The sequence below is a fragment of the Thyridium curvatum genome (genome assembly GCF_004353045.1).
Source record: "Thyridium curvatum strain D216 chromosome Unknown NODE_28_length_411853_cov_82.906025, whole genome shotgun sequence".
NCBI classification, from domain to species: Eukaryota; Fungi; Ascomycota; class Sordariomycetes; order Thyridiales; family Thyridiaceae; genus Thyridium; species Thyridium curvatum.
In genome coordinates this window covers 206,913-232,797 of record NW_022156783.1, presented here as the reverse complement: position 1 = coordinate 232,797, position 25,885 = coordinate 206,913, and the positions used below count along the sequence as shown (strand labels likewise).

General features: G+C 54.9%; 5 protein-coding genes across 5 annotated transcripts; 2 read left to right on the top strand and 3 right to left on the bottom strand.

The window, feature by feature from the left end:
* Positions 1-329: 329 nt before the first annotated feature.
* E0L32_005420 (uncharacterized protein) lies at positions 330-3,341 on the bottom strand (the record flags this gene model as incomplete). The annotated part of the gene is made up of 4 exons (XM_031139940.1): positions 330-2,781; positions 2,835-2,895; positions 2,952-2,972; positions 3,044-3,341. 4 exons carry the CDS (start codon positions 3,339-3,341, stop codon positions 330-332), a joined length of 2,832 nt encoding a protein of 943 aa, XP_030996167.1.
* A 3,442-nt stretch (positions 3,342-6,783) lies between these two features.
* Positions 6,784-12,993, top strand: E0L32_005419 (uncharacterized protein; the record flags this gene model as incomplete). The annotated part of the gene is made up of 8 exons (XM_031139939.1): positions 6,784-6,952; positions 7,062-7,089; positions 7,152-7,334; positions 7,404-7,549; positions 7,618-8,806; positions 9,091-9,179; positions 9,831-10,041; positions 10,101-12,993. The coding sequence occupies 8 exons, from the start codon at positions 6,784-6,786 to the stop codon at positions 12,991-12,993; spliced, it is 4,908 nt and encodes a 1,635-aa protein (XP_030996166.1).
* An 830-nt stretch (positions 12,994-13,823) lies between these two features.
* E0L32_005418 (uncharacterized protein) lies at positions 13,824-16,437 on the bottom strand (the record flags this gene model as incomplete). Its single annotated transcript, XM_031139938.1, has 3 exons — positions 13,824-14,134; positions 14,182-16,173; positions 16,224-16,437. The coding sequence occupies 3 exons, from the start codon at positions 16,435-16,437 to the stop codon at positions 13,824-13,826; spliced, it is 2,517 nt and encodes an 838-aa protein (XP_030996165.1).
* A 1,768-nt stretch (positions 16,438-18,205) lies between these two features.
* E0L32_005417 (uncharacterized protein) lies at positions 18,206-19,376 on the bottom strand (the record flags this gene model as incomplete). Its single annotated transcript, XM_031139937.1, has 6 exons — positions 18,206-18,306; positions 18,370-18,440; positions 18,502-18,640; positions 18,700-19,132; positions 19,184-19,259; positions 19,321-19,376. The coding sequence occupies 6 exons, from the start codon at positions 19,374-19,376 to the stop codon at positions 18,206-18,208; spliced, it is 876 nt and encodes a 291-aa protein (XP_030996164.1).
* A 748-nt stretch (positions 19,377-20,124) lies between these two features.
* On the top strand, positions 20,125-24,865 carry E0L32_005416 (uncharacterized protein; the record flags this gene model as incomplete). The annotated part of the gene is made up of 8 exons (XM_031139935.1): positions 20,125-21,089; positions 21,157-21,366; positions 21,556-21,586; positions 21,708-21,906; positions 21,978-22,288; positions 22,348-23,662; positions 23,726-24,544; positions 24,633-24,865. 8 exons carry the CDS (start codon positions 20,125-20,127, stop codon positions 24,863-24,865), a joined length of 4,083 nt encoding a protein of 1,360 aa, XP_030996163.1.
* Positions 24,866-25,885: the final 1,020 nt, after the last annotated feature.

The window sequence follows — 25,885 nt, the reverse complement described above, 5'->3', positions numbered from 1 at the left end:
GCGATCTCTCCTGTCTAATGAAGCCGTAAAGCAAAGATAAAAGCCCTCTCCAGCTCCAGGATAATAATAATAGCAACAAACGCCGCTTCCATGCAGGGTGAGGTATGCCAACAGGTATGTCGGAGCTCTCGGTGAGCTGTCGATGCAGATTCTTCTAAATACAGAGTGAAAGTTTGCGCTACTGAAAGCGTGTGTTGCATGGGAGCAAGTTCCCAGGGTATAAAGGAAATATTAGGTCTGTGTAAGGGGAGATGCCCTTTCGAAAGCGAAAAAAAGAGCTTTTAGTATTGTCGTAAAGTCATCAAATGATAGTCGTGGTAGACCCAATGCTATGGGGCCAACGGACGATCGGTTTTCTCTTCGTCCAATTTCTCCTCGGGGATATCGGTGATCGGAGACACCTCGCTGTCCTCTCCCTCTTCCTCTTCGGGGATCTCTTTGGTCGGGGAGCCGGGCGTCATCGAGTTTCGCAAGCTCGAGGGTGGCAACGGTGTGATGGATCGTCGGCCGTTGGTACCACTGCCTGGCCGACCGATAAGAGGAGTCGAGCTTCTATCAGAGTCCTTATATGCGTGGTTCAGGCTCGAGCTGCTGACCCTCCGAGAACGTGTCGGGTTGTTAATCTCTGACTTGGTGACAGAGGCATCCCACTCTGCAATGTCCTTTGAGCTCCACGAGGCACGGTGCTGGCGTCCAGACTTTGGCAACGTCGTCACCGAATTCGTCGAGGTTACTGAATTCACCGAGTATCGCGAGCCGGCACTATAGGCTCTGCTCCTCCGGTTAGTCGGTCGATAGTATTCGCGTGCGCCGCTCTGGCTTGCAATGGCCGCCATCTCGGCCAACTCATCGAGCGGCTCCTTCTCGTCCTCGATCTTCGGAGCACGACGGACAGTGTTGACCGAGAAGTATGGCTCTTTCGGTACTTCGGGCTCATCTGAACCGTCCTTCTCCTTCCCTTTGCCCTTCTTGTCCTTCTTTTCGCTTGCAGGCGTGGGGAGATCTGCAGCTTTCTTGTCGAGGTTCTCAAAGTACCGGAGTCGAAGTCCATCTAGCCACTCGGGCTCAAATTCTTCACGATTGCGTGTGAGCGACATCCAGGATGAGATGGCGCCTAGAACAATGAGAATCATCATAGCGATGACAAGGAACCCTTGCACTACGATGATGATGACTCCCAGCACAGTAGCGATGATCCTATTTAGGTTGAACGCGGGAAGGAATGCGATAGACAGGCCAGTTGTGACCACTTTGCTGATACTGAGCATCCACACCGCCAGCGCCGTATTCCGAGAGCCTTCGAAGGGGTCCAGTTTAGCAATGACGACGAATGCGACAATCTCGACCACCAGCAGGCCATAGACTTGCGCTAGAGGTGACGCGCCAGCGCCTCCAATGAACGCCGCCCGGATCAGTTGATAGGCAAGGTAGTAGACGAAGAACCACCACCTAGTCCGACGGTATCGAGCAGACAGCCAGCCAAACCTCTTCACGTAGGCTTGGTCCTTGTGAACGGTGGCCCTGTTTGGGTCTTGATCGTCGTAGTGGATCCTGAAGAAGGGCAGCGAGGCATTCGCGCGCGGTGTCAAGCCCCTTGCCGTCAGCGTGCTGGTCCGGGTCGGCAGCAAGCAAGGAATGACCTTGACGATGCGAGTCTGGTGAAACACAACCGTGTCGGGCCTGATGGAGAAATTTCCGAAACGGAGTCTGAAATGGCACGCATACCATGCGATCCCTCCAACGCCTGCCAAGAAGAGGATGAAAACGATTGCAGCAATAGCCGTCGCGCCGGTGGATCCGTGGATCGCAAATTGGAAAATTGCAAAAGTCGTCATTGCGGAGAAGGCGATAAAGAACGTCCTCAAGACAGCGAGGAGTGTGTAGTTCCAATAGTGAGAGCGGAAATACGCCAGGCGATCCTCTTTGATCCTCTTAAACCGCGCAAGCATCTCGAGGCTCCCTTTGAGAGCAAGCACTGAGATGATTACGAGCCCGAGCAAGACCAAGAACCAGATCAAGCTGATCAGAAAAGCGTCACCAGAAGGCACGCCGGCCATGGACAACGTGGCTGGGAAGCCGGTCCATGTTCCTGGAGCTGGCATACCGGGTGATACAGGGTCGCCTCCCCATTTGTAGTCGTACGGATCACTCTCGTTGAAGGTCTTGCGCTTCATCAGGTGCCCGACGGCTTCTCCAGTCTGCAGCGAACGTCCGTAGATCTTGCGGGCCATTCCGCCACCGCTGTTAATGACCGAGGATCCAGCACCGCCGGCTTGGCTGGCATTGCCGCTGATACCGGCAAACCCGTCAAGGGAATTCACCATGGATGAGCTGCGGATGATGCCTGCTGACCATGCAAAATTGCTCCAGAATGCTGGGAGGACGCTGGGCCAGTTTACAGAGAGCGCCCCGGAGAAGAATATGGCCTGAAGTGTTTCGAACATGACCAGAACCGAGATCGAATGAGCGTAGTGGGTTCTCATGTGAGGTATGCTGACACCGTATATGGCCGTAGCGAGAGAGGCTATGATGCCTACAAGAAGAAAGACACCCAGGACTGGGCCGACTGCCTCTGGATGGCTGAAGGTGTTGCCGTTGGTCATGACAGCTTGGAAACAGCCGATTTCGGTCTGGCTCGAGTTGGCGAAGATTTGGAACTTGATAGAGCCCTCGAAGTCGGGGATATCAAAAGCGATGGAAGGGATGGAACCGACTTGCTGAGGGCCTATTATGAACCCTGCATACGCACTGATCGGCTTGCTCGCGTTGAGCGGACACATGCTACAAACAACTGCATTAGCGGGAAGACCTTCACTTTGCGTGTCTCGACTTACGTATCCCGCATAAAGATGGCAGTACACGGGTCAATTGTCTGGCTGTATCTCTCTTCACCATCTGCGGAGGTCAGTACAAACGCCTTTTGACAACAACATGCGGAGGGAAGGCCTTACAAGCTTCCAACGTGATCACAACTGCCAGATCAGTTAGTTTGTTTTTTCCCCAATACGGCGCATGACCCGACTAGAAAGGGAGGATAACGCACCCATGAGTGATTCGTTTCGGAGATTTGAGGTGCCATCTAGGTGGAAGATGACGGAAGAGTTGTCGGTATAATATGCAGCGTCGAGCTTTGTAATGTTGAACAGACTTTGCCCCCCGAGACAATCGCCAAAATCGCCGGTATAGAGGGCAGGATAACGGTCAACGGCAAGCTGGCGCGTGATGCCCTGGGCGTCGGTGCCGGTGATGTATTTCGTCTCTCGAGCCTGGGAGAAGCCGATCAAGTAAAACACCCAGCACAATAACACCGCGCCGAACAACCGGCGCCGTGAATCGGCCATGGTGGTCAGAGATTTGAGGAATCCAGTCGCGTAGAATCGGTAGATGAGCCCTAGGGAAGCGTGCTAGATAAATCAGCTTCTGTGATCAAGGAGAGCTTGTGACAAGACCGCATCGCCCAAGCACTGCATTCGGCCGGCAAGAATCAGGAATATCGTGAAGGCATACCCAGAGGGCATCGAGGAGCCCAAAACGGCGAAATAGAGCGGCTTAAGCGCCTCGCGTCATAGGTGTCGGGGACACTGGTCGTCGGATGTTTGAGCACAGCATCAAAGGGTCTTGGATGGTTGTCGAGAAAGTTTGAAAGCCGCGCAAGACGACACACGGGTTGTGTGATAAGGCGACAGGGAGTGGTAGTTACAGACAGGGAACAAACAGGACCCTGCTTGCAGTGGGGGCCTTGTCGTCGATCACTGGGAGCGCCTGAAACGATGGAGCTTCCTTTCCTGGCACACAGAGGTCGCGGCACGCCCGGATCATGCGGGATGGACCATATATTAAAGAGCAACGGTCGGGTGTTTTGCGCTGGCAATTGGACGGGAGACGACCGGGATGAGAAGAGGAAGACGAAGGGGAAGACGAAGAGCGAGTTCACGTCGACTTACTCCGTACAAAGACTGGAGATAGATGTCTTGCATTTCCTGGTTGGCCCTATCCAGTTCTTGGCGAACTAAAAACCTACCAAGTCACTAGGTACACGGAGATCCATCAATGGCAGGTCCGACTCGTTGATTTTGAGGGTGCTAAATCGCTCCAACAGGACAGGCGGCGAGCTACCCAGGCTTCCAGCACTTACTCACCTGTAACTACAGTAAAGTACCTACAGTAAGTTGGGTACTTACTCGGCCACTCGCACCAAAAATCCCTCCACGGGGGTTTTTGGGACATCCATGGTTTGAATGATGCGAATGGGAACACCAGTCCAAGATCGAAAGGCGAACTAAGGTAGCGCCCGCCCAGCCGCTAAAATGTCGGCTGCCGTGGCTGACCAACCTTGGAAGTCTTCTTCTTCCTGGTGGTGCCAGTGTGTCCAGCAGGGCGCACTGGATTGGCCAGTGAAACACCGCCAGTTGGGCGAGAAAGCAGGGAAAGCAAGGGACAGCAGTGAGTACAGGCGACTGGCGCGATCAACGGCGTGTTGTCATTGAGTCACCATGCAGAACTAGGCCATGCTACTCGATAACTTGGCCAGTTCCTAGTGGAGTGTTGGGCCCCAAAAGGGCAGTATTTTATCAACTTGTCTGCCAGTCCGGCTGAGTGAGATGCCACCCCTTGTCCTCCAACTTGTCGTACAAGTACAACTCGGTATCCAGTCGAGATGGCTGGTTAAAACATGCGCTCGCTCTGACAAACCCACCCTCCGGGATAGATGCCATCGATGCCAACCTCTGGAAGGGAGGGTGATTGATTGGCAGGAAGAATTCGTGCAGGGGTGTGCTTGCTGGGGCAGGATGGAGCTGCATGTGCATACAGCCCGAGATGTGGCTTGATTACAGGTCCGTATATTCGGCCACAGTGGATAGCAGTGATTTCCCTTCTCGTATCTTCTCGCTTCTGCGTTTTGCCCGTGGATGCAAGGGGCAAGTCACCTCGACACACCTATCCAGCTGAGCAACACTGGGATTGTAAGAGTTCGAGAAACCCCTTGATAGAGCTACCTACTTATTCACTACCAATAATTGAATGTCATTTTGAAAAGAAAGCCACGGACTCTGTATTTGCCTACGTACACACAAGACAGACGGCTGAGGTCTGGTGTGAAGGGACCAGTCGGCTATTGCATTATTGACCATCGTGCCTTGCAGTAGAAATTGGCGCGTGAGGGGTCCATTATGCGCTCTTTTAAGCATCAACTCTTTCTGCCATCCAAACTTCTGGTCTGATTGATTCCGTCTCGCTCGGTTGAGATGCCGAGATAGGTCCATATCAGACACACAGCCCAGGTTGGGGCAACCCGCCCATCGCACCCACCGTGCGAGTTGTCACGGAGAGCACTTTGGGGTGTCCAGATCTTACAAGTACATTTCGAATACCGGAACCGTAGGCGTGAAACAGAAACCTTACCTGGATCCGACACGACGCTTGGAAACAGACCTGGCCGGCTTTGACATGTTTCAGTTTTGTCAAACAAACTTCAATCCCCTCAATCTTGTAGAGCAAGAGGATCTTGGCAGTGTGGTAGCCTTTTACGGCCGCGCTACTAGCCTTGAGGTAACACAGAACGGGTTCATGAACAGGCTCGATCTCCTAAATAAACTCATGTTGTCTTAGCCAGAGCACATCTTTTGATCTTGGTTAGGCGATTTGGGCGATCTGCTGGCGCACGACCCCGGCCACGCTGGAGTTGGCCATTGATGGATCCGCTTTCTTTCTAATCGATAAGAAATATGTCATGCGGGGTCTGAGCTTTATCACTCAATTTCGTGCCGCGATTCTTCAACTCTTTTTTCTTGGGGCTCAAAGAAGAAAATTGTCTCAAGACCACCTAGGAGGCTCGCGGCCACTATCCGTCTATGTCTGGACATCTGATCCCGTCATCGGCCACATTCAAGACGAGATCTCCAAGAACCTGGAAAGCCAAGCATTTGCTCAGACTGACGCCTTGTTCGGACGAGAGGGGCTTTGGGGGAACTGGTTCCGTCGGCGGGGTGTAACGGAGTAGCGCCTTGGTTACTGAAGTCACCACGGCGGACGGCCCTCCAAGAATAGCCGCATCAATTTGCCCGCCCCATGCCACCCAATGAAGCGGTAAATCTCGGTGTAAACAAGGCCAAATTATCCTAAGTACACCGGAGGACGAGCATTATGAAGATTGATACTGTAAGCAGCATTTGCGGAGCCGGGGGTGGAAACCTCCAAGCCGAGAGCCGCCGCGATCTCAAATCTCTGCTTGTGACGGAGCCCACGCAGGCCGCTAAAAACGCTGGTAAGGCGTGCGAGTTGGTTGGTGAACGAGCACGTCATTCAAGCTAGCTCTTGCGCATTCTCAGACCGTTCCTGGATCTGACGTTCTGGAAAGGCATGGAGCTTCTTTGCAACTCTGAAAGGGCTTCGTTGTAGATTTGCATAAATAGATTTTTTTGGGGAAATTCTCTCTTTTCTTCACCATTCTCTTTCCGCCTGATCCTGCTCTGCCGTCCTAGGTTGCTCTAGTCAAGGAATCCTTCTGCATATTCCCACGTTACGTTACCCTGTCACTGCAGCGGCGGGCTTATATATCCATCTTGGCCTGCTCTGTGCCTTGATCAACGTCATATTCCCACAGAAACTTCCAATCCGACCCGCGGCACGAGGACTAGACGAAAAGTCATTGGAACGAGTCGAAAAGCTCCTTTCTAGATATAAAAGTCCTTTGGTTTTGCTTTCGATTCTCCCGAGTGCAACTCCGTTTCCCACCTGCTTCCTACTTTCAAAGTCGTATAAGCGCACCACAGACTCGACGCTATGGCCAACCCTCCTCACGGCGGTATCCTCAAGGATCTGATCGCCCGCGATCTCCCCAGACATGCTGAGCTCTCCGCAGAGGCAGAGAAGCTCCCGGCTATTCTGCTGAGCGAGCGCCAGCTTTGCGACCTCGAATTGATCCTCAATGGCGGTTTCTCTCCCCTTGAAGGTAGGTGGCAGACAGACCCCGCCCGCCCTCGGCAGGGAACCCCCCACCGTGGCTGGTCTCGAGCCACGAACCACGAAGGCCAAGAGCTGACGCGATGTCGAATATGCAGGTTTCATGACCGAGAAGGACTACAATGGGTATGTCTTCGGGCGGGGGGCGTAGATGACCCAGTCCGGGCTAACTAACCATGCTTCTACAGAGTGGTCAAGGAGAACCGGCTCGCCGACGGTGCTCTCTTCAGCATGCCCATCACGCTGGACGTGTCGCAGGAGCTGATCAACGAGGTCGGCGTGAAGCCTGGTGCCCGCGTCACCCTCAGGGACTTCCGGGACGACCGCAACCTGGCTATTCTCACTGTCGAGGATGTCTACAAGCCCAACAAGTAAGCCACGAATATCCCCGGTCCACCATACTAGGTCTGGACAGACGGCTGACTTGGCGATCTGTTCAGGGAGCTCGAGGCCAAGGAAGTTTTCGGTGGTGACCCGGAGCACCCTGCTATCAAGTACCTCTTCAACACTGCCAACGAGTACTACGTCGGTGGCAAGCTCGAGGCAGTCAACCGCCTGCAGCACTACGACTTTGTCGATCTGCGATGTAAGGACTCCCTTCGGCTCCCTCGAGGAGCATTGCTGGGAGACACTTGTAGCTGACCCGACATGTAGATACCCCCGCGGAGATCCGCCTGCACTTCGACAAGCTCGGCTGGACCAAGGTTGTCGCCTTCCAGACTCGCAACCCCATGCACCGCGCCCACAGAGAGTTGACGGTCCGCGCCGCGCGCTCCCACCACGCCAACGTCCTCATCCACCCCGTCGTCGGCCTGACCAAGCCCGGCGACATCGACCACTTCACCCGTGTCCGTGTCTACAAGGCTCTTCTGCCCCGATACCCCAACGGCATGGCCGTCCTGGGTCTCCTGCCCCTTGCTATGCGCATGGGCGGTCCCCGCGAGGCCATCTGGCATGCCATCATCCGCAAGAACCACGGTGCCACCCACTTCATCGTCGGCCGTGACCACGCCGGTCCCGGCAAGAACAGCAAGGGCGTTGACTTCTACGGGCCCTACGACGCTCAGTACGCCGTCGAGAAGTACCGCGACGAGCTCGGCATCGAGGTCGTCCCCTTCCAGATGATGACGTACCTGCCCGACAGCGACGAGTATGCCCCCATCGACACGATCCCCAAGGAGACCCGCACCCTCAACATCTCCGGTACCGAGCTGCGCGCCCGCCTCCGCAGCGGCCGCGACATCCCGGAGTGGTTCTCGTACCCCGAGGTCGTCAAGGTCCTTCGGGAGTCGCACCCTCCCCGCTCCGCGCAGGGTTTCACCATCTTCCTGACCGGCTACCAGAACAGCGGCAAGGACCAGATCGCCCGCGCCCTGCAGGTCACCCTCAACCAGCAGGGCGGCCGCTCCGTCTCCATGCTGCTGGGCGAGACCGTCCGCAGCGAGCTGTCTTCCGAGCTGGGCTTCAGCCGCGAGGACCGCCACAAGAACATTGGCCGCATCGCCTTTGTCGCCTCGGAGCTGACCCGCTCCGGCGCCGCCGTCATCGCCGCCCCCATCGCTCCCTTTGAGGAGTCGAGGGCGCACGCCCGCGAGCTCGTCGAGAAGTACGGCGACTTCTACCTGGTGCACGTCGCCACGCCCCTCGAGTACTGCGAGAGGACAGACAAGCGCGGCATCTACAAGAAGGCCCGCGCCGGCGAGATCACGGGCTTCACCGGTGTCGACGACCCCTATGAGGCGCCGGCCCAGGCCGACCTGGTCGTCGACTGCGAGAAGCAGACCGTCCGGTCGATCGTGCACCAGATCGTGCTGCTGCTGGAGAGCAAGGGTCTCTTGGACAGGTTTTAAGATCAAGTCGTTTGGATAGCGAGTGATTGGATATTATCTTTGATATTTGTGTGTACTGGATCACGATATATGCACGAGCTGGTCCGGCGTGTTACAGCCGTCAGCCATAGAAGGCGTTGCGTACATCGGGGCATTACCCCAGTCGTAGAACATGGGTGTTTTTGACACTGGCGGCATCTGAATCTGCTTGCCCAGGCAGCACAGGAAAAGCGTTTACGGAGTAAGAATAGAGTTGTTTCTCGTCCTTCTTCTGTGCCACTAAAACACAACACCCGAGATCTCGCAAGAAGCCAGATGCACCATCCCGCCCGCCGGCCGCCTTTCTGGCCCGCGGCGTTGGTGCCGGCGCAGATCTGGTGATGGAGGGTACGTTGGTTGTGCATGTTTGTCCCGACCAAGGGTTGAGAGTGCAGTCCTCGAGCCTCATTGGCTTGGGTGGTGATGGAGAGCGCTTAGTCGCATCAGGTACCGGGGGACTTTGGTGCCCAACTGGTCTTGAGAAGGGGCTTTGGGTACCTAATACCTGAAGTCCAGGCCTGATCGATCCATCCGACTCGGATCTCGCTATTTTAGGATCGGACGGCGTTCCTTTACCAACGGCGCAGTGGTCCCTCACCGGATTCTACTGCTCGAGAGTTGTCGAGATGCGCAGAGTCCGCCCCGTCTTCCACTCGAGAGCCGGGATGATGGATGTGTTGGCAGTGCGTTTTGCATGAGCCAAGTATCCTAGCCAGTGGCAAGTGGGCGCTGTTTTACCTGAGACAGCGCGAGACTTGTTCCTGAGCAAGGGAGGCTATACGTCTGTCGAGATATAATCATCGAGAGATTGCCATAAGCATCATGAGAAAGCACGAATTATTAACACTGAAAGATGATGGCAGCCTGGAATCCACGCGTATCGAGTGCATGATGTCTGTGATAATGGATAACCTTAATGATTTGTTTGCACTGTAGCTCGAGGCTCGAGGCTCTGTAGGGGGGAGCTCAAACGCTAGAAACACCGCTAAAATGTGCCAGCACAACGTTGGGCACCACACCCCGCCGCGGTGGATGGTGTTAGCACTTGGCGGGTGGCCCACCGCCTAGCCACGCCCGACCCGTCCCTTGTCTTGCCGCTGTGGCACCCCCACCAGCTCGCCTATCGAATCACAATCGGGCTCCTCTCGTCAACAGCTGCAGCCGCTGAGCCTGTGAATTCCAGTCGCCTCTTCCCAGGTCTGCCTGGTGTGTATGTGTGTGCATACGTGTGTGTGTCTCTTGGAGCATCTCACCATTCTTTTTTTCCAGTCATGTCTTTAGATCCTTGAACCCATATTCTGTAACTCATCATCAATTTCCGAATCGTCGTGGAGACACCATCGCGGCGACCCTCCAGCAGCTTCCCCCAGAACGACGATCCAACCTTGCGCGGGCGAGCTTAGCGGGCGACAAAGTACCGAGACTCGAGTCGGGCTGGCATGGTGCGCCTGCCATGCCTTCCAAGGATCGTGATCGGGATGTGACCGAGGTGGAAGAGCGCCCCAAGGAGAAGCGGCGGAGCAGCAAGAGTGAGCGCTCGAGGAGGGAGGGCGAGAAAGACACAGACTCGACGACGCACCGTCACCGCCACCACAAGTCCTCGCGATCCTCCAAGTCGAGGCCGACCGACAGCGAGACCCACTCCCATTCTCACCGCCGACACAGGACCAAGGAAGACCGCTCACGGTCCTCGTCCATGGTCGACCTCGTGCCCGAGCTCAACAGGAGCGGCGAGCGAGTAAACATACCATACCCCTCCTTCAGCAAGGTGCACAGCAAGGAGAATGTCTTCAGTCGGGAGGACCTCTCCGCGACGTCGGCCCGGCGGACGGACCCGTTGACGCCTGAAGCTACGGACGTCGGCTCGGAGAAGATCAAGCGCTCTAAGTCAGTCGACTACTCTCCCACCCGAAGGACGTCATCGTCGAGAAAAAGCCGTCACAAGGATGACCGCCCGCCAAGCCCGCCAGAGACGAATCTCTCGGACCAGAAAGAGCGCAGGAGATCGGGGACACCCTCTTCCGGTAGGTCCAAGGACAAGGAACAAGACGGGGAGAGGCCTCGTTCTCGAACTTCGTGGCTGTCGCGATCCACTGCGAAGAACGATGACAAGTCGAAACTGTCGGTCAAGTCACGGACATCTAGCCAGGCGACGTACATAAAATCGCCCTCGTCAAAGCAGACCTTTGCCGAGACCAGGACGAACATATCATCAGCTGTGAGTGGGCAGACTGAAGGGCAAGAGTCGAATGCGACATCCATACCGCCGAGGCGCGATGTATCTGGCGAGACGGTGAAGCCCGACCACCTCGATGTGGACTTCTCACCAGAATCTGCGCAAGACTCATCGCCGAAGACACCAACCCAGCATCCCCAGTTTCCGCCTCACATACCTCCCTCAGATGATAAGCCCATGCCGCATCACATACGCTTCGAAGAACCAGACATTAGGTCAGAGACGCAAACGCCTGCAACTGACTTTGGCGCTGCACCCCCGCCTCCGCCGCCACCACCTCCTCCTCCGCCCCTAGACATACAAGAGGTACCGCGCGTGGACTACTTGATGATGAACGGGGGGCTGCAACAGCCGGTCCCAAAGAACTTCCTTGCAGTCCTTCCCAGACAGAATGGCACGCGACCATCAAATCCACCCCTCCGAGGTGCAGAGACGCTCTTTGCCCCTTTCTTTAACCTCCTCAACCAGTACCAGGAAGTCCTCAGCCACAGCGGCTCGGTTGCTGTTGCGACAGGACATCGCACGGTAGCCCGTCGCTTGCTCGATCGTCTGGAGAACGTCTTCTCAAGAGACTTGCCCCCTGAGGGATGCTCATGTGTCATCTGCGAAAGATCCGAGGAGACGCATCGAGGTCTCGGCTGGGGTGAGGTGTTGGAGAGGGTCAGCGGCAGAGTTGACCTGCCGGCATGGCCGCCGTTCGACCTTGCCGAGCTGGGCCAAAAGAACATGGTCGAGGTGGAAGTACCAGCAAGGCCAGCATCGCCGATCAAGATGGACCCGGACATCGGGGAGGAGTTCCGCGAACACTATCTGAGACAGAACAAGAGAGTCCGGTCAAGCGTGGACAAGTGGATGTCCAACTGTGCCGAGTCGGCTGTGGCACCTCAGGAGATCGACGACGAGACGCTCACCTTTGCCATCTTGACGAACCTGGACCAGGACGAGCGGCCGTTCTTCAACGCCCTGCTTTCTGGGACGAGGGATGTTCAGCCCGTCCTGAGGTCACCGACGCCGATGCGGAAACCGAGGCAGGACTTCCTGATAAAGACGGGCCTGTCCCTGCAAAGGTTGTACCGCTTGCAAATGACCCCTCGAGACGCCGAGGTTGCAGTCTACCTCGTACGGAACCCCTACATGCACGATCTACTGCACACGATCTGCGATATAAACCCGTCTGAATGGGAGATTCTCACATCGGGCCGCTTCGACGGGTTCCTCTGGTCGGGGGTCGATCCGGACGAGGCCATCACCCCGACCGCAGAATCGCGCGGCGCCACGCCCGCCAGCGGCTTCTTCTCCCCTCCTCCCCGCGGCGCGGCCTTCAGCCCTGGCAGCGCTGCCGGGCGTGTCTTCTCCCCGGCCATGGGGCCCATGGGAGGGCTCAACTCGCGCACCACGACGCCCTTCTCCCGCGGGCCCACGCCCGCCTCCTTCGTCTCGGGCATGTCGAGCCGCGTCTCGGCCGCGACGGGCGCGGGCAGGCACCAGGCCGTCTCCAACGACGAGGAGCAGGAGATGGCCGTCCTGGCCGAGGTCGAGCGCGAGATCTACGTCGGCATGGAGGCCCTCGAGGACGCCTTCGAGACGCTGCACCACAAGGCCGAGCAGGTGCGCACGGCCCTGCGCCGCCGCGGCGCGGGCCTCATGCTCAACCTGCAGCACCGCCGCGGCGGCGGCATCGACGTCTTCCCCAACTCGGGCGACTCGGCGCGCCCGGGCTACGAGAGGCCCGGCTGGGCCGCCGGCGCCGGCGCCGGGGGCGACGAGGAGTCCATGGCCAGCGAGAGCGACTGGGGCGGCGACGACTACTTTGAGATTGCGCCCGACGACTCGGCGAGCAACATCAGCAGCTCGCGCACCCGGCGGCCCAAGCGCCGCAACGAGCGGAGGACGCCGGCGCCCATCGAGGAGGAGGAGGATGAGTAAAAGGGAAACGCTTTTGGAGGAAAGGAGGTGGGGAGAAGGGAGGGGGGATCCAACAATGGAGTTTTTCAGTTGGTCACTTGTTTTTTTGGAGTTGTCATTTGGCTAGCTGACCTTACCTTGGAGGGAGGGAGGGAGGCTTTGTTTGCTCTTGCAGCGGCGACGCAATTCAATCACCTCTACATGAAAGTGATGTGCCGTTGGTTCAACCTACCTAGTCTCTTGTTTACTGTTTTTCTTGTTCCTTTTCCGCATTCCATTCTTGTACACGGTCTATGACGCCCATGACAGAGTATTGGCTGGCTACTGCTTCTCTCGTGTTTTTGCGACCACGATACCAAATCTGCTCAATCTGAAATTCTTGTTGACCATCTGTTTTGCCTTTCAAAGACATTTCACCGGTGGATTCATTGCCTCTCTTTCCACGCCAGTCTACTTCGCAAACAGGGGGATATGGAGATATACCACTTGTAACATCGTGTTTGACTTCCCCTTCGCGCGCGGATAACCATTCTTGAACATGCCTCACCCAAGAGCACTTCACATAGCCCATCAGAAACACAGTAATTGAATGAGGGAAACCGACATGAGACAAAGCAAACAAGATCTTGGCTACCTATGTGGTGGTACAAGACATAAATGAATGTGTCCGTCAAATGAGTGTACTGTTTAGACGTTGAATCTATCTCCCAAGATTGCACTCTCAACTACCCTCGACGATTTGGATATGGCACAACTGGAGCCAAAGATGAAGGATATCTCGATGCCTAAAAGCGGCACACAAGCCTAGTTGAATGCCTCCCAAAGCCAGTTTGTGGTCTCGTCAATCTCACCTAGTCGGCCGGTCCGTCAGGCTCTACAACTCTGACATCGTTTCCCTGGAGTGGCGGTGCACCGAACCACTGGCCCAAGCCTCTGGCCCATTTTGTGAGAAGCACTGTACCATCTCGAGATATCTTGCGCAACATCGACAAATCGTTTGTCCCGGTGTGATTGTGGCGGTGATCCATGGGTCCTAAACCAGCATTCATCGGGCTGCTACTCATTGGAATGATTGAAGGTTTTTCCGATTGGGCCTCTCCTGTGGATTCCTCGGAGTTGATCACTCCTGAGACGATCTGGGTCAAGAATGTGGACGGTGTATCTATCGACTGTTAGTGGTGTTGCGAGACGATTTGCAGGTCTCCTTACAATTTGACGGAGGAGTTATTGTAGAGGTCCACCGCGTAACACTTCCCCAATCAGTCATCAGGGACTCAATGGTGGACGGGGTTTCATGAGTGGCATAGGGTCTGCTTTCGTTGCACGTCGTCAGGGGGTATCCATAACGTGACTTCGTGGTTGTCTTGGACTCATGGCAAATGCTCGATGTTGTCTTGGGACTTGGATATCCGCCCGAACCTGACGTAGATACGGGACTAATCGAAGTCAAGCCTTTCGAAGGAGTATATGCCGTGCCGGGGGGGATGATCGATAATAGGCTCGAGTTAAACGTAATGACTGGCTGAATCGTTGAGCTATTCGCTGTCGGGACTGTGATGTTGGCTGGAGTAGAGCACGGCCCGCTCATGGCGCCTTCAATGCAGATAGGTAAAGTTGTGGGTACAGCAGACGTAGTGTTGGAAGGAGCTATCGTAGAGTTCAGGGGCAAGGTTGATGCAATGGCTCCAGTTCCAGAAGCAGAACATGGACCAGTCATGGAACCGACAATGCAGATTGGACCTCGTACTCCAGTGAGCTGAGCTGTAGTAGCTGAGCTGTTGGTGAGGGGAAGGGGAATGGACGTCGGTACTCCCGGAATTCTGGTTGAAGATGGAGCCACGCATGGTCCGGTCATGTTTCCGGTTGCACATGGTGAAGACGGTGTGGGACTTGATATAGCAAGAGCGCTCGAGTTGCTAGGAAACCGAGTGGCAGAGGCTGGTGAACCTGGAATGGGCTTCGCTCCCGATGCGGTGCACGGAGAAAGCATTGAGCCAACCAGACACAACGATCCTGTTCCGACGGGGGATGTGTGATTTGAAACGACCTGGCTCGGAGTTGTGGAATTAAAAGAGGATGTTGGCTTGAAGCATGGGCCAACCATAGAACCGGAAGTACACAGGCCCACGCCTCCAGATACGGGAAAGCCCGAGGTGCCTGTCAAGGGCTGAGTGACATTCGTGGAGTTGGGCGGAGGAAGTGGCGATACAGGTATTCCTGGGATAGGAGAAATGGTCGAGGTCATGCAAGGCCCAACCATAGAGCCACCCGTGCATATGGGCAGGCTGCTTGATAGATTCCTTGACGGACTCGGACTCATGATGGTCGAATTGGAGGGTAGCCATGAGGATGTGTTTAGAATGGTGCTGCCAGTGGAGTTTGTAGGAGCAGTTGGCCTGGTTGTGTTGACTGCCGGTAATGTCCTTGTAGGGCCAGTTGCAGCACACGGCCCTGACATCTCACCTCCAGTACAAGCTACAGGTATGGTTGATGAATTCGAAGTGCTGGTAGGCAAGATAGCAGTGTGATTCAGTGCGCTTGTGCCGTTGGTTTGTGGGATTGAAGTGAAGTTGGACGGAAGCGGAAGAGTCGTAGTCGAGATGTTGAAGCTGGGAATGAGTGTGGTGTTTCCAGTGGGTAATATGAGCAGGCTCGATGAGTTGGAGGCTGCCGATGGAACCAGGGTCGAGTTCACTATAGTTGGAGAAGTGCTTATGTTGGCAGACACAGCAAGAGCGGTAGTAGTGTTGCTCAAGATCCCTGTGGACGGAAGACTGGATGTTACATTCAAGGCTGATGTGATTGTCGCTGGTGGTAGAGAAGGGACCTCGGTCAAAGTGCCCGGGGACGAAGAGCTCGGAATTGGAGTAGCAGTGGCGTTGGGAGTACTGGACTGAGAGCTGCTCTCAGGTGTGCCCTGTACTGGCAATGCGGCCGAGGTTGCGAAGAAGAACGAACTGGTTGGGACAGCATTGCTCTGGGTGCTGGGAGTATCTGGCAAAGACGAAGTGGCTGAGCTGTAGTGGTCGGAGTCGCTCTCAATATCGGTAGTCAGCGAGGATGACTCCGAATTGGGCGAGGTCCCCCCATTCCCTGGTCTTGCTGAAGGTGTAGACGCGGACTCGGAGCTCTGCCCATAACCACGGGTTGCCGGATCTGCTCGAGAGGAACCAGGATATCCGACATCACTTGGGTCAGGCACTGCACGGTGGTCAGCATCCTGTTCAGACCTCTTTGTCTCTGAGACCTACCTGTGAGGGCAAGAGTGGCAGTTGTCGATGTCTCATAGCCGTACGGTTGAGTGTAGTCATTTTGGAGCCCCTGTGCGTCAGGGTTCTCGAAAAACTGGCGAAAACGAGCTGCGATCTTTCCACTAATTCCGTCACCCTCCTTCACGAGGGCCTTTGCAAGACCACCGTGGAGTAAGAGAGGCAAGATGCCAATGTAGACAGAAGACAACTTCATAATAATGGTCCTCTTGATCGAGTGGAACTAGGAAGGCGTGAGAGGGCCTGTGTAGAACAGTTTTGTGGCATAGAACGAAGAGCTTGTTCTGGGACAGGGAGAGCAATATCGTGAACGGAGCCGATATGTTGCCCTGGATCCTCGAGGCAGATATTGGCACGCAGTTCAGGCCTAAGGACGCCGTTGACAAATGTCAGAATGGCAAGAACGAATGGATATGAGGAGTGTATCCCCTGAGGCCTCGCACAGATCTTCAATCGACTCGCAGGCGACAGACGAGATGAGAAGACAAATGACGAAGAAGACAAGAAAGCAATACAGGTATCTGCGTCATATTTGAGATCCTCACAAGTCGGGCCTTCTCTGTGAGTAGTCAAGCTCTCAGGCAATCACCGGTGTCCCTCTCCTGTGAAGGTGCTTGCTTGAGGCGGGTGTGGCAACAGCATCCAAGAACTATCCCGAGGCCCCCACGTTGTTCCTTCCTGATCACTTAGATTGCTCGGCCTCCCATTCCGGCTCCTCATTCTGTACCTGCCCCTGATCTGTGGGATCGACATGGCTTGTCTCGACCAATGTTGAGTTTGATATCCTCAGTGAGATAATGAAGCCATAGATGCTTAGCAGACAGACCTACAAGCTTTCCCCTTGTTAATGCAAAGCCTGCCTTCCGGCTCGCGTGCTACAGTGGAGTTTCTCGAAGCTGGTCATACAAGTCAACCTGTAACAACTCCACGATATCCACTTGGTACTCTGAAGTAACGCGCCAATTGCGCACAGCAGACACTAGAACGGATAGAGAGCCCAAAAAGGAGATGTAAAGTGATTTCACCTTGGTTTGCCATCGGAATTATGCCTCGATTTGGAAGACATAGGCAGGTTGCTTCTCTGTGAACTCCTCCCTCTCTCGAACATTTGATTCTGGTGGCGAGGTCCTTTGCTTCTGTGATCCGTGAAATCGCCTGTTTGAGTCCGAAACAAGGAAGAAAAGCCTGTGCTCTACAATGATGGCTGCCGAGACAGTTGTGTGATTTGATGTTTGGTGGGAAGAGTTTCTTCTTTTACCAGCATGGTCTCGGTCCCAGCTTCTTCCGGCGTATTCTCGGTGTAAGGGCTCTCTTGGGACAGTCAGGGCGTGGTGATCAGTGTTCATCGACCGAGGGGGTTGACATTGGCACATCCCCAGTAATAGATCTCGTCGACCGAATACCCTCCCGGCATGTGGAATATCATGCCCCAATGCTCTGTGTGCTGTCTCTAAGAGTGTAAATATTTCCCCTTGATAGTCATAAGAGCCCATGTCTCGTAGATAGTCTGTATGTGCTGGCAGCTAAAAGGATAGGAAACAAGCTTTTTCGTCTCGCGCGGTAGAGCTGTCGTAGTGTACAGGCTCACTCCCCTTTCGGGACAAAGAGCAACATAGAAGCGTTGGTGCATCGCTGGTGGTTCGATCACAGCTGTCACTTGTCAACATGTTGGACAGGACAGGGTTCGAGGTAACCGTGCGGCAGTGCAACACGGCACAAGATCTAGCTACCATGATGGGAATTATGAGGCAACCCTGAGGGTTGCAGTAGTGAAAGCTACAGACCCAGTATCTTGCGTCCCGAATTCGATAATAAGATCGAAGACCAGGAACAGCTATGAGTTCAAGCCTCCCATGATGTACCACGCATTCTCTCCACGCCAATAGTCCGTTCCGTGAGAAGAAAATATTCCACAAAGTCACTGACTACACTGTCAAACACACACAGTGCCGTGGCAGAAACGTTTACTGCGCTTTCTTTGCCGTGTCACGCAACTCGGGGGCGGTTGTGCTCGTCATAGAGGTGTCTTTGGCCTCGATGTCGGCCGCCCACAGTGCAGCACCAACTACAAATTTTTGTTAGCCGAGTTTTTGCCATGTTGGTGGGGATTTAGTTGCACAAAACTGACCAGTATTTGTGAACGAAAAGAAGATCGACGCGAAGGGGATCATCTCGAGCAGTGTGGCAACCGTTCCGAAGCTAGGTCCGAAGCTGTTAGTAGACTGGCGATTGCTAGACTGTCCGGCTTGGGACCACTTACGCAGTGTATGGACCTCTGTGTTGGTGAAGCCAGGAGGAAATCTGGGAGGATGACCATTTCTTCAATTGAAAATAGCGTCCGTGAACCATATTACCCCGACCCCTGCCCTGCATCAGGATGAAAAGGACAGTTCCGACAACTGCAACCGAGCCCTGTGAGTGAGACGTCTTCCGGGAAGGCTTGCAAGGAGGGACTCACTTGGAATAAAGTTGAGGGGAAGATACATAATGTAGCGTATCAAAGCCTTGGGCGAGAACTTTTCAAAGGGCGACTTGAGGATTTTTCCCAGCCTCTGAATAGAATCGCCTCCAGACTTGAGCTGGCGCCCTTCACTGACGACGCCCGTCTCGTTCTTTGCGACGAGTGTGCCGTCAAACGTGTCCAGAAGGGCATCCTGAATCAGGAAGTTGCGCGAGATGATGTTCACAATGGTGGAGCTCTCGTTGAGCACAAGGAGTACCGTGGTGACGACGGCGACCGGCCCATTGACGAACACCAGGATGCTGAGCTGTGGGATGTATGTAAAGACGAACATTCCAGCGACCACGCTCACGGAGAGAGCGAGATGGGGCAGAAGCCGAGAGAGGAGAGGTTTCCATAGGTCTCTGTGGATAGCAAAATAGACGATGCCCTAGGTTCGCGTTAGAAAGCGAGGAGGTGGCCTGGAATGATACGATCGTACCTTGATGGGGTACAGCCAAGCGCGACTTGTTGCGGCATCCTTGACCAGAGTTCTGGCCTGGTCAAAGTCTTCCTTTCTACATGGTATCACGTTAGCTAGGTAGGCTATGCAAGGTTCAGCAACACGGCATTTCTTACGCGATCTCTCGGGCCTTTGCCTGGACTGACTGGGCAAAGCTCTGCTGGTCCGACATATCTGCAGTCTTGGGAACTCGTTTCAAGTAAAGTCCTAGTTGATAAAATTCAAGATGGAGTTGGTGTGCTGGTATATGAGACTTCTGTGAGAAAGAGGAAGGAAGAGAGTCCGTGGAGAGTGAAATGGGAAGCGTTGCGGCTTTGTGATATCGTGAAATGGTTTTGCTGGGGGATGCTGGCATCGATGTCGTCATTGGGCCTTCGTCATGGTGACGGGAGTGTTAGCGCTCGACGCATCAATAGGTACCTACCTAGTAGGTTGGCATGTGCTTGACGCTCCGGGTTGTCGATTTGCAGCTCCACAGGGAGTGCTCAGCTCCACCCCGGCCTGTAACTCGATTGCTCTACCGAGCTGGACGTCGTCAGTTGCCGTCCAACAGGCGGTGCTCTCCGTCTTTTCGCCTGGTAGAACCACGATGTTGGCGACAATTGTATCGCAATTAGAGTACATCTGCGCCTTGAATACTTGGTCTGCTCGTCCTTTCGATTATTTCGCGAACGTACAACGTACTGCGCATCTGTTCTGCAGAATTTCGCACTGGTGGCCGGACATAAAAATAAGCTTAATTAATATCTTGGGACGGTGCAGGAGGTAACTATGGCTTTATGGCTTAACCCATGTCGACGAAGTCAAATCTAGAACCCGAGCAATGAATGCGGGGAAGGCACCAGATCCATCGCACGCTTCTGACTTCTCGAGACAAGCAGGGATATGCAAACCATGCATCGCGCCATTGACACTCCTTGATGACTGAGCGAGGCACCCGAACCAATTCCATATTCCTTTTGATCGACCTGGCTATGGAATCTCGCTGCATAGCCAACGACTTCCCCACCCCGCTGTCATTGGCCGATACCGAGCCATACCTTCAACGGGCTCTGGAGGACATTGTGACCATTTACGGCCCTCGGGAAAGCTACGGCCCAGATGAGCTGCAGGGACTTCTATCCGGGCCCACGGGGCTTGCGTATCTGTTTCTTCATGTGTCTGCCTCACAGCCAAAACGACAGATTGCTGGCCAGCCCGCGATAAGATGGGCACGGCAGTACCTTCGCGGCTCGAGAGGCACCACGGTTCTCAGACCAGGCTGCTGCGGCGTGGCCAGCGAGAAGTTGGCATATTTGGCCGTGTGCGCCGCCGTGACCAAAGAGCTGCCATATGTACAGGAGTTTCTCAATGCCGTTAACCCTATCTTCACTGGCAATTTCCCCGACGAGCACCTCTATGGTCGCGCAGGCACTCTATATCTGCTCCGTCTAATACGGCATTGGGTACCCAACAGTTCGCCACTGGTCGAACGATACATCGTTCTGGTGTCTGATCTTCTGATCAAGAATGGACCGGACTGGCGCTGGCATGGCGCGCGGTATCTTGGTGCCGTACACGGCGATGTTGGTATCATTACGCAGCTTGTTCTCACCTCTCCGCCTCTGTCCTCCCAGCTTGAGGATCATCTATCAAGCCTATTGTCCATGCAGGACGCTGATGGAAACTGGCCTACCAAAGCCGAAAAGGAGTCATCAAGTCGCCTGGTCCAGTTTTGTCACGGGGCCCCGGGTATCTTACACTGCCTGCTATCTATCTACCCGTATTTTCCCAAGCAGGAAGATGCTCTAGATGCAGCAATAGAGAAGGCCCGAGACTGTGTTTGGAAGTTTGGTCTGCTGAGGAAGGAGCCGAGCCTTTGCCATGGGCTCTTCGGCAATGCTCTGTAAGTCCTCACCAATCCGGCTAGGATATCCTGGCTAGATCATGAGATGTCCTAACGACAATTCTAGGTCATTACCTCTAGGGAAGAGACGGGACCATTTCCTAGCATTTGCAGTGCCTGAAAAGGTGCGGGAGTTGAAAGAAAGCGACCCCGAGATCTTTCAGCCAGCGGATTACGGCAATGAATGGTCACCACTCATGAACTACCTCCCCAGCGCTGCGTGGACATGGCTGGTCTGCACTAGGAAAACGCCCAAGGTATTTGCTTTTAATGACATGTAAGATGAAGCGTCGATGTGGCGGCAGCCTTTGTAGGAAGTTATCGGTGAGCGAGTGTCATCAAGGGACGACGATGTGGGTAGCCGTCAATCAAGTGTCCATAGCTGAAGGCATTACGGAAATATAATTGAGAAGACCACCGTAATTGTAAGGCACACTTTACATACGTCACAGTCATGAATATGCAGTGACTACAACCGCCGAAGAAAGCAAAATCAGGTATGTTGCCTCGCTCACTCAATGATATGATAGAAATACCAAGCTCATGGAGGAACAAAAGGCGCCACATTGCTGTGGTTAGGGGGTGGCATGTGCGGGGTCATGTGATCGCCCTGGCTAGGCGGTGACCCCCTGCGTGGGGTGGAATTGGCGACGTCGCGAGTTCTCGAAATTCCACCGCTATGCTTTCGACAACGGGCCCTTGAGAGCTGTCGCACCACACATTGCCGTAATTTCGCCCATCATGAACTACGGCAAGAAGGACGAGGACGCCGATACGGGGCTCGTCAGAGTCGACCGGACCCAGGTCTTCCAAGAAGGTCTGCTCGCACAAACGCATCCCGTGTCCATACACGTAGCATCCCTTCACATTAGCTAACCCACCGTACAGCTCGCCTCTTCAACAGCTCCCCGATCCAGCCTCGACAATGCCGCATCCTCCTTACCAAGATTGCTCTCCTCCTCTACACGGGAGAGAAATTCCCTACCAATGAAGCTACGACCCTTTTCTTCGGCATCTCGAAGCTCTTCCAGAACAAAGATGCCAGCTTGCGGCAGATGGTGCACCTTGTCATCAAGGAGCTGGCACACTCCGCAGAGGACATTATCATGGTCACTAGCACGATCATGAAAGACACAGGCGGTAGCACAGACGCTATCTTCAGACCCAACGCTATCCGAGCTCTGTGTCGAATTATTGATGTATGTGGCATCGTTGGGCCGAAACCATGCCAAGGCGAATGTGCTAATACAAATGCTAGGCCACTACTGTTGCATCGATCGAGCGCGTCATGAAGACTGCCATTGTCGACAAGAACCCGTCCGTTTCCTCCGCTGCCCTTGTTTCGTCGTACCACCTGCTCCCGATCGCGAAAGATGTCGTCCGGCGGTGGCAGAGTGAGACGCAGGAAGCTGCCGCCAGTACCAAGTCCTCCGGCGGCTTCTCCCTGGGCTTCTCTTCCTCCTCCAACGCCCTGCCTGTCAACAACTCAACCATGACCCAGTATCATGCCATCGGCCTCCTATACCAGATGAGAATGCACGACAGGATGGCTCTTGTCAAGATGGTCCAGCAATTTGGAGCGGCTGGTGCTGTCAAGAACCCTGCTGCGATCGTCATGCTCGTCAGGCTCGCAGCCCAGCTGGCGGAGGAGGATCCTCACTTGAGAAAACCCATGATGCAGCTTCTTGATGGCTGGCTGAGGCATAAGAGTGAGATGGTCAACTTCGAGGCAGCGAAGGCCATCTGTGACATGAGGGATGTGACCGACGCGGAGGTCTCCCAGGCTGTCCACGTCCTGCAACTCTTCCTGACCTCGCCCCGAGCCGTGACCAAGTTTGCCGCCCTCCGCATCCTCCACAACTTCGCATCTTTCAAGCCGCAAGCAGTCAACGTCTGCAATCCCGACATCGAGCTTCTCATCTCCAACAGCAACCGGTCCATCGCCACGTTTGCAATCACCACCCTACTCAAGACTGGCAATGAGGCCAGCGTTGATCGCTTGATGAAGCAAATAACTGGCTTCATGTCCGAGATCACCGACGAGTTCAAGATCACGATCGTCGAGGCCATCCGGACCCTCTGCCTCAAGTTCCCCAGCAAGCAAGCTGGCATGCTTGCTTTCCTCAGTGGTATCCTTCGTGACGAAGGAGGGTATGAGTTCAAGCGTGCCGTGGTCGAGAGCATGTTTGATCTCATCAAGTTCGTCCCTGAATCTAAGGAGGACGCTTTGGCCCACCTTTGCGAGTTTATCGAGGACTGCGAGTTTACCAAGCTGGCTGTCCGTATTCTCCACCTGCTGGGTATGGAGGGACCCAAGACCTCGCAACCCACAAAGTACATCCGGTACATCTATAACCGTGTGGTCCTGGAAAATGCCATCGTCCGTGCTGCTGCGGTCACGGCGCTGGCCAAGTTCGGTGTTGGACAGCAGGATCCGGAGGTCAAGCGAAGTGTGGAGGTGCTTCTGACGCGCTGCCTCGACGATGTTGATGACGAAGTCCGTGACCGTGCGGCGCTTAACCTTCGGCTCATGTCCGAGACCGATGATATGGCACAGCGCTTTGTCAAGAATGGTAAGTCTTGTCCCAAGTCTCGAATTTTATTACTCAAATGACACTTGCTGATATAATCTAAAGACTCCATGTTCTCACTGCCGTACTTCGAGCACCAGCTGGTGATGTACGTTACGTCAGATGACAAGTCAACCTTCGCGTCATCTTTCGACATCTCCAAGATCCCGGTTGTCACGCGGGAGCAGGCAGATGCGGAAGACAGGACAAAGAAGCTCACTGCCACGGCTCCCACGCTCAAGGCTCCCAAGGTCGGCCCGACCAAGGCTGCGCCCACTGGCGCCGAAGCTGCCGCATCAGCTACTGCCCAGGCTCAGAAGTACGCTCAGGAGCTTATGCAGATCCCCGAGATGAAGGAGTTTGGCAGTGTTCTCAAGTCATCGCCTGTCGTTGAGTTGACGGAGGCCGAGACCGAGTATGTCGTCTCCGTGATCAAGCACATCTTCAAGGAGCATGTCGTTCTGCAGTACGAGATCAAGAACACCCTCCCCGCTACCGTACTGGAGAATGTGTCGGTAGTTGCCTCGCCTAGCGAGGACGAGGAGCTCGAGGAGGTCTTCATCATCCAGGCCGAGAGCTTGCCCACGGACGAACCTGGCAAGGTGTATGTTGCCTTCCAGAAGGTCGGAGGCGAGGGCTCGATGCCCATCAGCACCTTCTCCAACGTCCTCAAGTTTACCAGCAAGGAGATCGACCCTACCACGAACGAGCCCGAGGAGACGGGTTACGATGATGAGTACGAGGTGGCCGAGTTTGACCTCGCGGGCAGCGACTACGTCATCCCTACATTCGCCAGCAACTTCAATCACATTTGGGAGCAGGTCGGCGCGGCGGGCGAGGAGGCGGAGGAGACGCTGCAGCTCAGCGGTGTCAAGAGCATTGCGGGTAAGTTGAAGCTAGGGCCAGGGGGCCTGGGCGAGTATGCCGACGACGACGACGACGACGTGTGGTGTGCTGACAATGTACCTTGCAGATGCGACGGAACAGCTCGCCAAGACGCTGTCCCTGCAGCCGCTGGAGGGCACCGACGTGCCGATGAACCAGACGACACACACGCTCAAGCTCCTGGGCAAGACGGTCAACGGCGGCAAGGTCGTGGCCAACGTGCGGATGGCCTACTCGTCCAAGTCGGGCGTGACGACCAAGATCACGGTGAGGAGCGAGGAGGAAGGGGTTGCCGCTCTGGTTGTGGCCTCGGTTGCGTAATAATGGATATTGAAATGCACGGCGTTTATTGTCATGAACAGATTTTTAGAATCCTGCAAAAAAGAATGAGAGGATGGCTCACTCATGATGAGAAAGACGACTTGAAGACGTCTTGATCAGGGCACAGGCTCTTGTGACGTGCATGCATCTACGTATCGTGCTACTGAAGGGGGAGAAGAGATATGTTCGGGTTGTCAGGGCGTCTGCTCATGGAACTAAGGTATGGAAGGGGAAGGTGTTTCTGCTGACGCTCAATTTCATAGGACCTCCCTTGTAGATTGATGATGCACGGTCCTGGTCGCATGGTTCTCAGTTCTGGCGGGGAGGATCATCGATCGAGCTCACCTCGTCTCGCTCGCAGCAGATGGGTCGAGGAACACTACACTAGGGACGGCTGCGTGCGCTGTCCGAGAAAGAGTGTAGAGCGGCAGCATCCGATACGCCCGGGAAGGCGGAGAGCATGCCGCCGTGCAGCTGGAAAAACAAGCCCATGGCTGCGCAGCCTGTTCGTCCGTGGGGAGGGAGGAAGAGAGCAAACAGGGGCGGCGGGGGGGAGGTGGATTGGGTGGGTTGGACGCTTGGGAAGTCCTCCTATGCGCCATGTGATGCGTCCTGTAGGTACTTCGACCCGTGTCTTGGCTGATCCAGCCTTGCTAGACACTTTGCATCTGGGTTCAACGTTGCCCGGCCCCCTCACCCCGGAGCCGCTGTCTTCAGTTTGTCCGATCTGGCCATGGGTGTTATTTCGATTGATGAGGGGGGACCATTCGAAGGATCGGGCATGACGTGGTACTGAGAGATAGAGCGTTGCATTGACGAGTTGTGCTGGGTGAGGAGAGTGTTGGGATTGCATTTGGATTCCTCCTTGCGAGGTGTTGTTTCCTCTCGAGGTGTGTTATCCCTCTACCCAAGCTAAGGCACGCACATACTTTTGCAAACCTGCAGGCAAGACTGCAGGCAATTGAAGATTTGATTTGCTATTGCCAGCCACTGAAGGTATACACGGAGGATGGGCGACGA